General features: G+C 41.9%; 1 protein-coding gene across 1 annotated transcript; it reads right to left on the reverse strand.

Annotated features, from left to right (window-relative positions):
* Positions 1-1,984: 1,984 nt before the first annotated feature.
* TM4SF4 (transmembrane 4 L six family member 4) lies at positions 1,985-7,087 on the reverse strand. Its single transcript, XM_051626472.1, has 5 exons — positions 6,668-7,087; positions 6,335-6,424; positions 4,160-4,293; positions 2,493-2,682; positions 1,985-2,204 (listed from the first exon to the last, which is right to left on the reverse strand). The coding sequence occupies exons 1-5, from the start codon at positions 6,839-6,841 to the stop codon at positions 2,187-2,189; spliced, it is 606 nt and encodes a 201-aa protein (XP_051482432.1). The 5' UTR covers positions 6,842-7,087; the 3' UTR covers positions 1,985-2,186.
* Between the last annotated feature and the right edge of the window lie 5,513 nt (positions 7,088-12,600).

Consider the following 12,600-nt stretch of genomic DNA (forward strand, 5'->3'; position numbering starts at 1 on the left):
AGACAGCTGTCGCTAGAGAGGTTTTTTTATAATGTCTTTTATCTTCTTGTGTGATGTATCACTGAGGCCACTTTGCTTTTATTAGTGCAACTCTTGGTATCTAAATCTAGCTATTTAATATTTTTGCGTATTGCTCACCAGCTTTTAGTGCTTCTGAGTATGATGTTTTTCAGATCTCTCTCTTGTGGATTCAGAGTACACAAAATGCGTTTTCTGAAAGCACAGGCCACAGAATCATTATTTCAGGAGGAAAGTTTTAGGGAAGGGATGTGGCACATGCCTTGATGAACTAGAAACCACGACACATCCAGTCTGGCAAGCTGGCTTGCAAAAATTTGCTTTGGGACTTTCTTAAGAAGCGTGTCAATTAATCTGAATCCCTCACATTTCTCCAATCCCTCTTATTTCTTCCCCGATTCCTTTAGGAAATAGTATTTTCTTTTTAAAAGACTAGTTCTTTCTAAAAAGTATTTTTGCCTTTCAGCTCTCTTTTGCCTTTCCTGTCTTTCATAGTACTGTGCCAAACACAGCTAAATGAACTTCTGCACTCATGTGTAGACTCAAAGCTTTAGAAGGAGTTGCAAGCTACTTAGCTCAACTGAATAGAAATTGTAACCTGTGTTGAAGCCACAAGTCCAATGCTCATCTTCTGGAAATTTGTAGGAGAAGCTTGTAGGAGCACTACATGAATACTGAGTTGTGAAATAACAGCAGTTATGATAAAAGAGTGATTTGTTTTTGTTTTGTCAGAAAATTTTCCATAAGCCCACTGGGAAGAGAACAGCTTTGTAGCAGGGAGGTGCATGATTACATAGTAAGAAAATCTTTCTAACTTTCAGAACAGTTAGCAGTGTTATAAGATGCTGAAGATGTTGGATCTCTGAAGTTAGACATTTTTAAGAATAGTTTATACTGATGTCTTTCAGATTATTTAAGTGTTGTTTGCACAGCCTTTCTGTACAAAGGTGGGCTCCTGAGGAGCCTCCCAGACCTGTTTGTTGGTGACTCTAAGTCACTGCATCACCTTTGTTAGACAAGACATCACGGTTGGTTGGTTAGTGCCGTGAACAGGGGGTTAAAAGCCCTTTTACTTCACAAGTAGAAACAGATTTTGTCACTTACTTAGAATATTTCCTTAAATTACACAGGCTGAACAGTTTCTGTACAAGAGAGATTCAGGTATAGGACATACTTCAGCATGGAAATAGATATGTATGTTGAAATGTTAATGGTTCCTCCTTGTCTTTGTAGCTAATCAACTTTGCTGTTAGAATGGCTAGGTCAATGTGCCTTTGCCTCAGGAGGTCCCTGGAGTACAGAGAATTGTAGGCTGGGAAAGTTTCTCTACCAGCCTCCCATGTTCTTACAGTTTTAGATTCCAGTTCCATCTTCCACAGCCATAGTGTGTAGCTGCATTCCCTCTGGTGGGATTGACTGGAGGAAAATTGATTATGGATTAGTGAAGAAGCCAAGATCCCCATTGTGCTGAGAAATGGCTGTGAATTGGCCTTTCTCACTGAGCTCCTGGCATGAAGCAGGGTATCGTGGTGTCCATCTCAGACTAGGGATCCACAGCATTCTGTTCTTTTGCCTGTTACTTTGACCCTACAGCTCCACGCAGAGCTGTGCTGCTGAATGCACCCATCTGTCAGACAGTCAAGAAAAGAGACCTCCCTGTGAGATTCATGAATCTCTTTTGTAACAGAGACTGTTTTTATAGAGACCATTTTAATCATGGCAGGTCTGGAAGAGGAAGTCCTCAGTTTTCCACATAACATAGATGTGCTCAAAAGTTAGACTTGTGATATTTCCATCTGATAAGCCTCAAAAGAATATAGACACAACTGCATTACAACTGAGCTTGTACCAGCAGCATTCAGTGATCCCCAGTTGGAAATCTGCCTCAAGACAGAAAATATTTTGTCAAAGAATACCTGATTTTTAAATGGAAGCTGTTTTACAAAACCAAACATGAATGTGAAAGTTGAATTTCACTTATTTTATTCCATGATGAGGGGTTTCAGGAAGGCTAGAAAGGGAGTCAGGGCTTCATAACATTTGTGGGGGAAGTGCCCTTCATTCTCATTTTCATAGCCAGTGGTGGTGCTTCTGAGGGCTGCTTTCTGGAACAGCTGCAGAAGGGAGCTTCTCAAGACAAGGAGGGTTGTCTGCAGTATTCATGTTCTTTACACGGTTCCATCTCCCTGGAAGAATAAAAACATGGAGGTAGTTTAGCGTCACTAGCCCTGTGACTTTCAAAGATTTCTATTGTTTCCCAGTGCCTACGGGTGGCTGTCAGATAAACACCACAAATACAGGCTGAGATAGTATTTTCAACACCTGACAACTCTGTAGCATTTCAGCTGTACTTTAGAAAGCATGATCATGGTGCTGAGTGAAAGGCCACTTTAGTTTTTCAGACTGTCAGCTAGTCAGGTGTACGTATAACTATTATGAGTACACAAAATAATGAAAGAACATCCGTTGCTCACCCCACAACATCCACAACATTGGCAGTCCCCACAGATTGTTCCAAACAGGCCGTTCACCACCTGGATGCCACAGAGCACTACCTGGATCCCACTCATGACCAGCAGCAAGGAGAAGAGTGTCAGGTTCCATAGGACGATGTTTTCGGGTGACTGACACTTGTCCCACAGTGTGTGGTTTGTGAGGTGTTCCCTGGGGGGAACAAAACAGTAGTTATGAAGAAGACATTGGCTCACAGAGAGGGTCTGTCCCGGCTGAGGAGGTGTCACTGCTAGGATACAGCTCAGGTGCTGCTGGCTTCGGAAGGCACTGCTGCCTGGTTGGTGCTACGTTTCTAGAGCCTGGGTTTGTTTTGCTTTCTAGGTCAGTTGAAGCAATTGATTTGAAAAGACAAGGCAGGGGATGGTAGCAGTTGTAGATGAGCAGTTTCTGGTACTTTGGGAGAAGAGGCCGTAGCCCAGCGTGTGCCAGATGGAAGTGAATCCGTGCTGGCCTTTTGCGGAAGGCGTTCCTGCTGCCGGCGGTGTTCCCTGCGGGATGAGGCGGTGCTGAGACCTGGCGGGGGTCCTGCCCCGGGGGCACCGGAACCGGCCTCGCGGGGTCTGGGGCTGCAGCGCCTTCTGTGACGCCTCCCGGCAGCAGCCCTGGGCGTTCTCTGCCTTACAGCGGTAGGTCTGTGTAAGGCCTGGTGCTGGGTTACAGCATTCGATCCAGTACCTCAAAACGCAGTTAGGAACAAGGAAGCAATGTTGTATTCCACACCTAAATATTTGTATTCATTTACTTTATAACATTGTAATAAAAACAAGTGAATTATCAGGACAATATCATAGAAGATTAACAAAGTCAGCTTTTCTAACAAAACAAAAGCTACAAGACCAGTTGCCTCTTGGCCACAGAAAAGAATAATCTTTGCTGTTCTAGATGGCTCATCTAAAGAACAGCAGTACCAGGTAAAAATATTTTCAGTTCTTTTTACCATCACATTTTGATTTAATTGAGAGCTGCTTAACCACTTACTGTATTTCCTCTGCATATTCTTAATGCTGTCTTACTTCCTGTGTTCTTTTCAAGTGATTACTTGACTGTAATCAAAATCATGTTTGAAACAGCCTGTTTTTCCAAAGACTCCCAGAATTAGACCAAAGAAGTTGTTTTCCAGCCCTCACTGGCCCACAAACAAATGAAGTGTAACACACAACGCTTTTTATTTTAGTGGGGTTTGTTGTTGTTGTTGTTTGTTTTGGTATTTGTTTTGGGAGAGTTTTTTGTTTGTGGGGTTTGTCTTTTTATTTTCTTCTCAACCTGAACTCTAGTTTTGTGGTGTGTCACAAAAAAGACCCTGCTAGGTCATTCCTAATTAATTGCATACTATCAAATTTCAATAGAAGTTTGCACCACTATTCATCTAGGTGACTGCTTTGTCAGGGCAAGAATAAGCTAGAAGGCTGTGCACTGTCTTGGAACTCAGTAGTTTTGATCTCTGCTCTTGTAGTAGTATCTCTGCTCTTGAACCTTACCTAGTGTTGCTGTGTGTTGCTGGCTATTTTAAGAGCTGCTGTGTATTAGACAAACAGTATAATTCACATTTTTATAGAACAGATTTGAGAGTTAAATCGTATCACCAACTTAAAATATGTCACTTTTTTTCCTGATTGTCTTGTCTTACCCATTCTGGAAAGGATAGGTCCATTCGTCTCCAGTGTTGCATTTAGGGCCTTTGTTTATGGCTACTGCTGACACAACAAAGCAGTATCCAGCTCCCAGAACTCCAACTGCAGCGAATATTATAGAAGAAAACATCTGATGAAGAGAAAAATAATGTTATTTTTGTTCTCATTCAAACAACAAAATGTATTCTATTAATGTGAATGTGCATTTTCTAAATTTGGTCAAAACAGTCAGCTTCTGAGCAGGTAACCTATATTACTTTGCAAATACACAGTAAATGCATGACGCATACCTGCTCTGGTATTCAAAAGATTTAAACCAATTAGCTCTGTTTGGGTGGGTGCTGGCACAGTAGATGGCAGTCCTCCCCTTCCCACAGCCTGTATCCCACAGACCTCACTGGTGTTCCAGGTCCTGGGTTTCACTGAACTGGAGTCTTTCAAGAGATCATAAGTGAGACTGAAGTCTTGGACCACTTGGACTTTACAAAAAATAATCTGCAGTACCCTTGTCAAGTTAGCTTTGGTATCTTGGGCTGAGTAACCCTATTTTTCCTTCCTGGCTCTCCCCTGGAGGTTTCACATTAGTGTACTTAATCTCCTTGCAGACACTTGTCATGATTAGCTCTCCTAGTGCGACTGGAATGGATTGGAAAGGATGTCTTTATTTTCTGGCTTTCCATGACAGCATTTTCATATATACTAATATGTAAGTAAATAATGCAAAGACTAATGCCCTGCTTGAATTGTGAAGCACTTGTAGCCTCAGTGGTTTGGAGGCAGAGGTAGCGTCTGTTACTGTATCAAAGCAATATAGGTGGAGTTAAAAATAAATGTACTGTCAGGTCTGAAAGCTTTTATTGAGACCTCACCAGATTCTTGCCTTGAGTGCTGACGTGTTTTAATGTTGATAGATCTGATGGGGCTGTCTTAAACATTGTGTTTATGTAGTAGACATCACTATAATGGTGTTTCTGCTAACATGCCAGAACAAGTCCAGGTCTCAGTCATGGTGTGATAAGGCCACAGGGCTCTTTTTGTACAGTGCCCTTAGTCCTCGTGCCTGTACCCAGCCTCTGAGCCAGCTGCCCTCTAACCTGAGTCACCAGCCAGGTGCTGTCCTGCAGGATGTGGGTGGATTATGGGCAGGATGGTGCCCAGATGGTTTATTGAAGATGGAGATGTGCTGGCCTGAGCAGTGCCAGGGCCACTCCCCTGTGAGAACCACCCGCCCAGGACCAGGTTGTGCTCTGCCCAGCTCAGCTGTGCTCACTGCTAACAGGCAATGGATGAGACACTGTGAGGAAGAGTAAGACATGGCTCCATTCCCCTCCTAGAAGTGCCACCTGCTTTGTTGGCATTGCCTGAAGACCGTCAAAGACAGGGTTTAGGGAGGCTCCTTGTTAACCTCACAGTCATAATTCTTTTCCTATTTCTTTTTTCCTTTTTTTTTTTTTTTTCAACTGAAAACCTGTTCCTTTATTTAAAAAATTGTGATGATTTATTTGAGCCAATTTCTTTTAAAAGGACAGGCTTTCATAGTAGAAATAGATTATTATTTTTTTTAATCTAATCTCATTTTTAAACTAAAATGCTTGCAATTTTTACTAGTGTCTGAAGGTATCCGTTTGAAACTTGTCACTTGTAATGTGAAAGGAAGCTATAAATTCGAAGTGAAGCCTGGTCTACTGGGTTTTAAGGAGGAGGTTGGATTAGATTAGACCTCCCGAGGTTTCTTCCTATCTGAAATCTCCTATGAACCTTACAGCCCATTGCAGGGGTCTGCTGTGAGTTGGGAACGTAGTGCCCAACTGTCAGAGTATTTTTTTTTAAAACTGCCAACAAAAAATGGCTAAAGAGAGAACTGTTAACACTGTGCAAAACAAAGTGCAGATCTTTCAGAAATAGTTTTAATTGTGATAGGGACTGCTAGTATCTTGTGACAGCAAAACACACCGAGGCAGTGCAGCTGTGGTGCCTGTGGCACATCAGAGGCATAAAACAGCTTTTACAGCCTGCTGATCCTGCTTTCAGCGCTCAGACAAATGGCAGGGCTTTGTGTCCTGCACTCTGGGCAGTGTCTGTCTAGTCTCTCAATGACTGAGCAGAAGATACATATATCACATCAGTAACCATTTAGATTATACTTTTTTGCCATGTTTCCCCTCACTTACCGCAAACCTCTTCCCACAGCTCTCATTACCACAGCAGCCACAGCAATCATTATTCTTAAGGCCCAAAAATACCAAGGCAGGAAAGATCATCTACCAATAACAGAAAGACAGTTTGAATTGGGATTAATTCAAGTTATATTTATTTGTAATAGTTCTTTTTTTTTTTTTCTTATCACTATATTAACTTATTGCAAAACTGTGGGGTGACTTGTAACTTACTTGTTTCTCAAAGCAGAATTTACAAGGTTGAAGCCTGCATTTGAGGTACGGTGGAAATTCAGGAATGCAAAGTCATGGGGGGGGAAGGAGGAATGTCTGAAGTTATGTACTCACCAATATGCCAGATCCCAAGATCCCTCCGAACCACCAAACCTCATCTGTAATGTTTTCAGTGTTTTCAACGACTGTTCCTCCAGGGAAAAACAACAGAATGTTAGCGAGGGTACATAGCACAGCCAGAGGGATAAGAGTGGCTCCCAGGCACTTGGCACAACCTCCCGTGCACATGCTTCTTTAAAGAAATGGCAAACGCAACTGAAGGCAGAGGAAAAAGCTTGTGGATGTTCTCAAAACTGTTTTATAAAAAGGAGCTTCTTGGTGTACTTTACAAAATCCAGTTTCTGCTGTGCCTTTGGAGGAGCTGAGCCTGTAGAATGCTCTTCAGAGACGTTGCTGCAGTTGACCAGACATGCAGTGTGCTGGTTATTTATATGTTCCTGCGGCTGTGATGTCAATTTTCTGAACGTCCGTAAATGAAATTACGTTCATTGCAGCCTCTCATTTTACTATGACAACCAATAACCTCTGTTAATATTTTACTAATGTGGGTGAGACACTTTGTTATCTGGGCTCAGGTCATAGATAGATACCCTTCTTAGTTCTGGATCATCCCTTTTACAACACATGGTCCTTTTTCACACAAAAATGCTTCTTTGTAAAGACTGACATGAAAACACACAACAGATCAGATGGACGACAGTTTCTACTTTGCTCAGACATTAAGCTCAGGAAACTCTCCTGCAAATTTGAAATAACCTTTATTTTAAAGATGTTTGAGGGTTTGTTTTGATCCATATAGTGGACCTCTGCTGAACCTTCAAAGACAGGCAGTCCAGAAACATCTAAAATTTTACCTTGTACAACCAGAAAACCCCGTGAATTACATGGTATGGAACTGTCTGAAGCTGTCTTGAACTGTCCCAAGCAATGGCTTCAGGTTGAGTGGCAACACTGGATAAGGTGCTTTTCACAGCCACCATTCTTATAGAAAGGACACAACTGAAACCCAAGTCACTGTTCATCTAGACTAATGGTCTGGTCCATCACCTGCTGCACTGACAATTGTGTGGATACAAGGAAGCACAAGGATGTCTTGAGCTGCTGCTGAAGAGATGTATTTGGAAGCAGTCTAGGCCTTGTGGTGCCTTTGCAGAAACAGAAGGAGGTAAAGCACTTTTATCAGGATGGAGGGCCAGGCCTAATGTTTTTAGTCACGTATCTTTTTAAGGTGACAATAGTAGTACTAGAAGTTGTACTCCTGTTGTATGTCTACAATTCTTGTAGTTGTGAGGTGCAACTGGAAGGGTAGTCAACTTGTAGAGGGCTTAAATGTCTTTTTTTGCTGAAGGTGCCAGTAGGATCGAACACAGACAGGTACTGTCTCTGCCAGGTAGTGTGTTTGGAGTTCTGTAAAATATGATTCAGACTTAGACAAGTAGTTACTACTAATTTAGGTGCAGCACTGGGTATACTCCTGTTGTTTCCAGTAGCTAAATTCTAACTTCAGGGGAAAAGGGTCACAGTCTTGTTTCTTTGATTGAAAGATGAAACTATGAAACCCATTTTCATGTCAGACTCAAGACTAGATTTTTGAGCTTCCAATTTACTTCAGGGAGTCTGCTGTCAGACTAAGAAAATTGTCACAGTATGATTTAATCTTTGCAGGTAAAAAATCAGCTCACTTATTTACTATCCACTCACTTGACCTTCAGTGCAGCAATTTCTACAAAGAAATCTTACTTTTCCCCAATGTATTTTTCCCTAGATACTAGGAACCAACTGAGCAAATGCTAAAAGCTGTGAGTTTCTTTGATGGGTTAATTGATAATAGTATCTTTCTGCTATGTCTGTTATTCCTTTAATTAAAAGAAGCATTTGCATAGATCAACGGAAGTAAGAAAGTAGGAAATTACTCACTGAAAGTTTTTATTATTGAGAATTTATAGAACTCCCAATACCAGTCACTAAAACAGCTTTTAGTGGATTGGGAAGTAAAACAAGAACCTGGATCAAAGCTTTTGCAGGAGGCAACTTTCTCTTGGATGCACACTTATTAATTTTTAATACGTGTATCTCTTTAGAATAAATAAAGAGAATAAATATTCTCTTTCTTAGAGAATAAAGACAATTATGTTTTGTTGGAGCTTTTTGATTATTAACTAGCTGATAAGTTAATTCTGCTACACTGACATACTCATGGTCTGAATTCTCCTTACACATAATGAGGTGGCTCTGTAATTGAAACTGTAGATACACCAGCAGATACAAAGATGAGACATTACAGACTGCCAAAGATCCACAGCTGCAAATCTCATAAAAGTTCCTGGATTGCAGCAGAATGAGGAGCACCAGTCTGTGGACATGAGGCCTGTAGAATAAATGAGCATGTTTAGCACTAGCTTGGGAGCTTGATGTAGCAATGTACAGGGAACTCTATCCTGTGTAGGGACAGAAAAAGTTACAGTGGAGTCCATCTTATATTGTACTACTCAGAAAATTATGAAAAAGTCACGAGGAATCTAAGAACTTATTTAAGCAACTCCTTTTCCCCTAGGAGTATCAGAAGACCCTGGGATGATGCTGGAGACTCTTTTTAGTTGACCTGTTCTTGGGCAGACTGGTCTGTGTAGATGACTTGCCAGAGATCAGAAGCCTACAGACTCTTTTATTGGACTGTGCCACAGAGTATGTGTTTCTCTGTATTTGGGATTAAAAGGATTTTCTATTTATTTTGTGATTTCTGGAAACCATGCTTCGTGGTGCAAGAGTGTTTGCAGGAAAGACTGAATTTGAAATACTCTAATTTTTAATAGCCCTCATCACTGAAACAGAAGTTATATGATGAAGATGAATCAAAACCTGAATATATTTTTTGTAGATAGTATTTTGAAATTTGGCATATGCCACATTTTAGGATAATGAACATGTTTTTTTTCTTTAAAAGGAGAATGTTTCATACCACATATACTTAAGCCCATTCAATAAAGGATGGCAAAAAATGATTGTCACCACTGACAAAACAATCCCATTCTTCTGTGTATGAAGCCAGAGGATTGTTCCTTTGTAACGACCACTCCCAGGAACAAATGTGTTGGTAGTGCCGATGCCTGTAGTGCGGAGCAGACTCATGATTCCTGAGAAAATCACACCAGTTTACTTTGTGAGTGTTTTATTCAGGTATTAGTAAGACAGTTTTTTAGTGGCTCCCCAAGTTTGCATATAATGCAACATGAACGAGGTCCACAGGCTCTCAGTGTGAAGTGCAGGTCTAGCAGAACAGCCTGGACAGTGACTATGGTGGTTCCCAGTGGACTGGAAGATTCCTGTCAAGCACGGAGCAGTCGGTGCTGTTGGCACAGGCAGTTTTAGGAGGAGTCTGCAGTTGATGATTCATTGAACAGTTTCTGGGAGTTGTGCTGTATTTGTTTTTCTTCTTCTGTCATGGTGATCCCTCTCTTAGCCATTCTGAACCTGCTTTAGCAGGAGGGTTGGGCTAGATTATCTCCACTGGTCCTTCCAACCCCTGCCTATCATTCTGTGTGAATCTGTGGTTTTGCTGGGATCCATGGAGGCTGTGAGGTACATAAGCTGTTTGGTGCATGTTTGGGAAGCCCTGGCCCTTTATGTGCTGCCCTGCTCAGCCAGGGCAGTTGCCTCTGCCAGGCTCTGGGAGCTGCCTGCTGCTTTGGCCCGTGTTGTGTCACACCTGGAAGCTGGAGGGACCTGTCCTCCTCCTTGCAGAGCAGACATGGTCAGAGGCATTGCTACTGGTGGTTAGTTGAGCCCCTGGAGCAGGGAGGAAATAAAACCTCAGTTGACTGAAATCTTTTTCCAGGGAAAAACTGAGTGACTTGGACACTCAGTTCCTCTCTAAGGGGTTCTCCCCTTCTATTCTAGCCCACATTATCTGACTCTGGCCATCTACCTGAGAGGAGGACCAGTGAGCCCATTGTCAAGCATCAGCCACAACTGCTTTTCCTGGAATAAATACTCCCTTGTGAACCTGGTTTGGAATGTTGTGTCATCCTGACCTTTTCAACAGCATTTTCCTAGTAATTGTGGAGCCACCACAGAAAGCACTCCTTTCTGTCATGCTATGAGAGGGTGTTTCCTCCTTTCCTCACCTCTTATGTCACACAGACTCCATGCAGTGCAGCAAAAGGTGAAGTGCTGTGTTTTCCTATGGAAAAGTAACAGGAATGGAAGGTCACTAAGATACTTTCAGTTGTTTCAGGTGGATGTAAGCAGTGATTATACTTTGTCAATTCTTTGCCTAGTTTCTTAAAACACAGGGAGTGATCTGCAAACTACATGGAGACTGACAAATGACAGGATCAGATAATTTTATAGATATAAATACAGCTGCATGCCCTCAGGCTATATATAAACCTGCAGAATGCATGGTAGCTGGAGCTGCAAATGTGAAAGTCCGATAACTGGAAGCAGTAATCCTGAAACTGAGCCAGATGTAGCACAGATGGTAACCTGAAAAGTAAAGTTCATTATCCTGGGTCCAGCACACACCAGTTAACCACCTTTTCCTCAGTACCTGTGCTACCCCCTGAGATACCACCAGTACTGTTATCACAAGAAGTTCCATTTTTTTGTTGCCATGGATTTCTTGCTAATCTTGGTAATCAGATTTTTATTTTATTCAGATAGATGAATGTGGCTTAACATGTATTTTGATTTACCTGTTTATTTTTAATTTTAGATAGGTGCATCTTGATCAGTTCTTTTGACAATGAATGAACTCATTAGACATGACCCAAGGTCATGAGTTTTTGCTCTTGTGATTTGTGTAGCTGCTTCCATTTTCTAAATGTCGTTTGGATATCTGGAGCTTCATACGCTTCTCTCTTAAGGACTGATCCTGCCCCCAGTTAAGCCAGGGAGGATTTTGCTAAAGGTGGATGGGTAGGATTTGACTTACAGCAGCATGACTGAAACCAGGTCTGTTCAAGCCTCTGCTGCTGCAAGTAAATTTCTGTGTGTGTTTTTAAATATATATATCGGGTAAAACTCCTTCTGTGTGCAGTGCATGGGCATGGAACACACATTGGTGAGATGCTAAAAGAGCAGGACTGGGTAAGGGGCTGTGTGTGCCAAGTAAGAGCCATTATCCCACCACAGCTTTGACACTGGAGAGATTAATTTCTTTTCTATTCACAAACTTTTCTGCCAAACCTGGGGGCTGTCTGTGGCGAGGCATATGAAAGCAGAGAAGGGAAAAACAAAACCTAGGTACCTTGGGCTTCCCTGTGCTGCCATTTTCCTGTCCCAGCCCCAGGAGCCAGGCCCCCTGGGCACTGAGGGCAGGCTGGGAATTTGCACAGTATCACCAGTGCCTTCTTTGACCTTTGTTCTCTTCCTGGCGTTTCTGCTCAGATAAGAGCCTGTAACAGGCGTAGCTTGGCCTGGGAGGTATTTTAAGTCACATGTTGGTATTAGCCTTGTGAATACAGAAAAGCAAAGTAAGCTGCTGAAGAGTATTGAAGGGAAGTTGCTGGAAGGCAGGTCATAACTGAAACAGTCCTGGATTCATGTTCTGTGTGGGCAGTTCTGCTGTCCATAGTCAGGTTGTAGATATGATTGAAGCTTCCAAGAAAGATCAAGTTAATTAGGTCCTAGACCAAGTATCTACTATAGGTAGATAACTGCCAGTTTAGAGTGGGAGATTCCCCTGCCCCTCTTGGGAATGGAAATAGGTCAGATGAAGGAGCCTGAATTTTAAAGTCCTATTTCAAGTAAAGTTTTTATTCCATGACATCACTCTGATATCTGATAGCCTAGTCCCTTATTAGAGAAAAAAATTGAAATACATGTTACTGACGCTTTCATTTGAAGTGACATTACACATAAAATTCATGTGTCACAGAAAATAATGGACCCCAGTTTGTAGGAAATAATTATTGTGGTGTAAAGGATGTTAATGTTGTGCTATGATATTCACACTTGGAGTATCTGGCTGGGATAGGTAGGTTCAG

The sequence above is a fragment of the Apus apus genome, chromosome 8 (genome assembly GCF_020740795.1).
Source record: "Apus apus isolate bApuApu2 chromosome 8, bApuApu2.pri.cur, whole genome shotgun sequence".
In the NCBI taxonomy this organism is placed as follows: domain Eukaryota; kingdom Metazoa; phylum Chordata; class Aves; order Apodiformes; family Apodidae; genus Apus; species Apus apus.

What these genes read in the sequence shown, in the direction of transcription:
- TM4SF4 (XM_051626472.1), bottom strand. Translation starts at nt 6,841, where the DNA reads ATGTGCACGGGAGGTTGTGCCAAGTGCCTGGGAGCCACTCTTATCCCT. An exon ending in TCTTGGGATCTGGCATATTG is followed by an intron (nt 6,425 to 6,667) that starts GTGAGTACATAA and finishes TGTTATTGGTAG; the next exon opens with ATGATCTTTCCTGCCTTGGT. An exon ending in GCTGTGGGAAGAGGTTTGCG is followed by an intron (nt 4,294 to 6,334) that starts GTAAGTGAGGGG and finishes TCTCTTCATCAG; the next exon opens with ATGTTTTCTTCTATAATATT.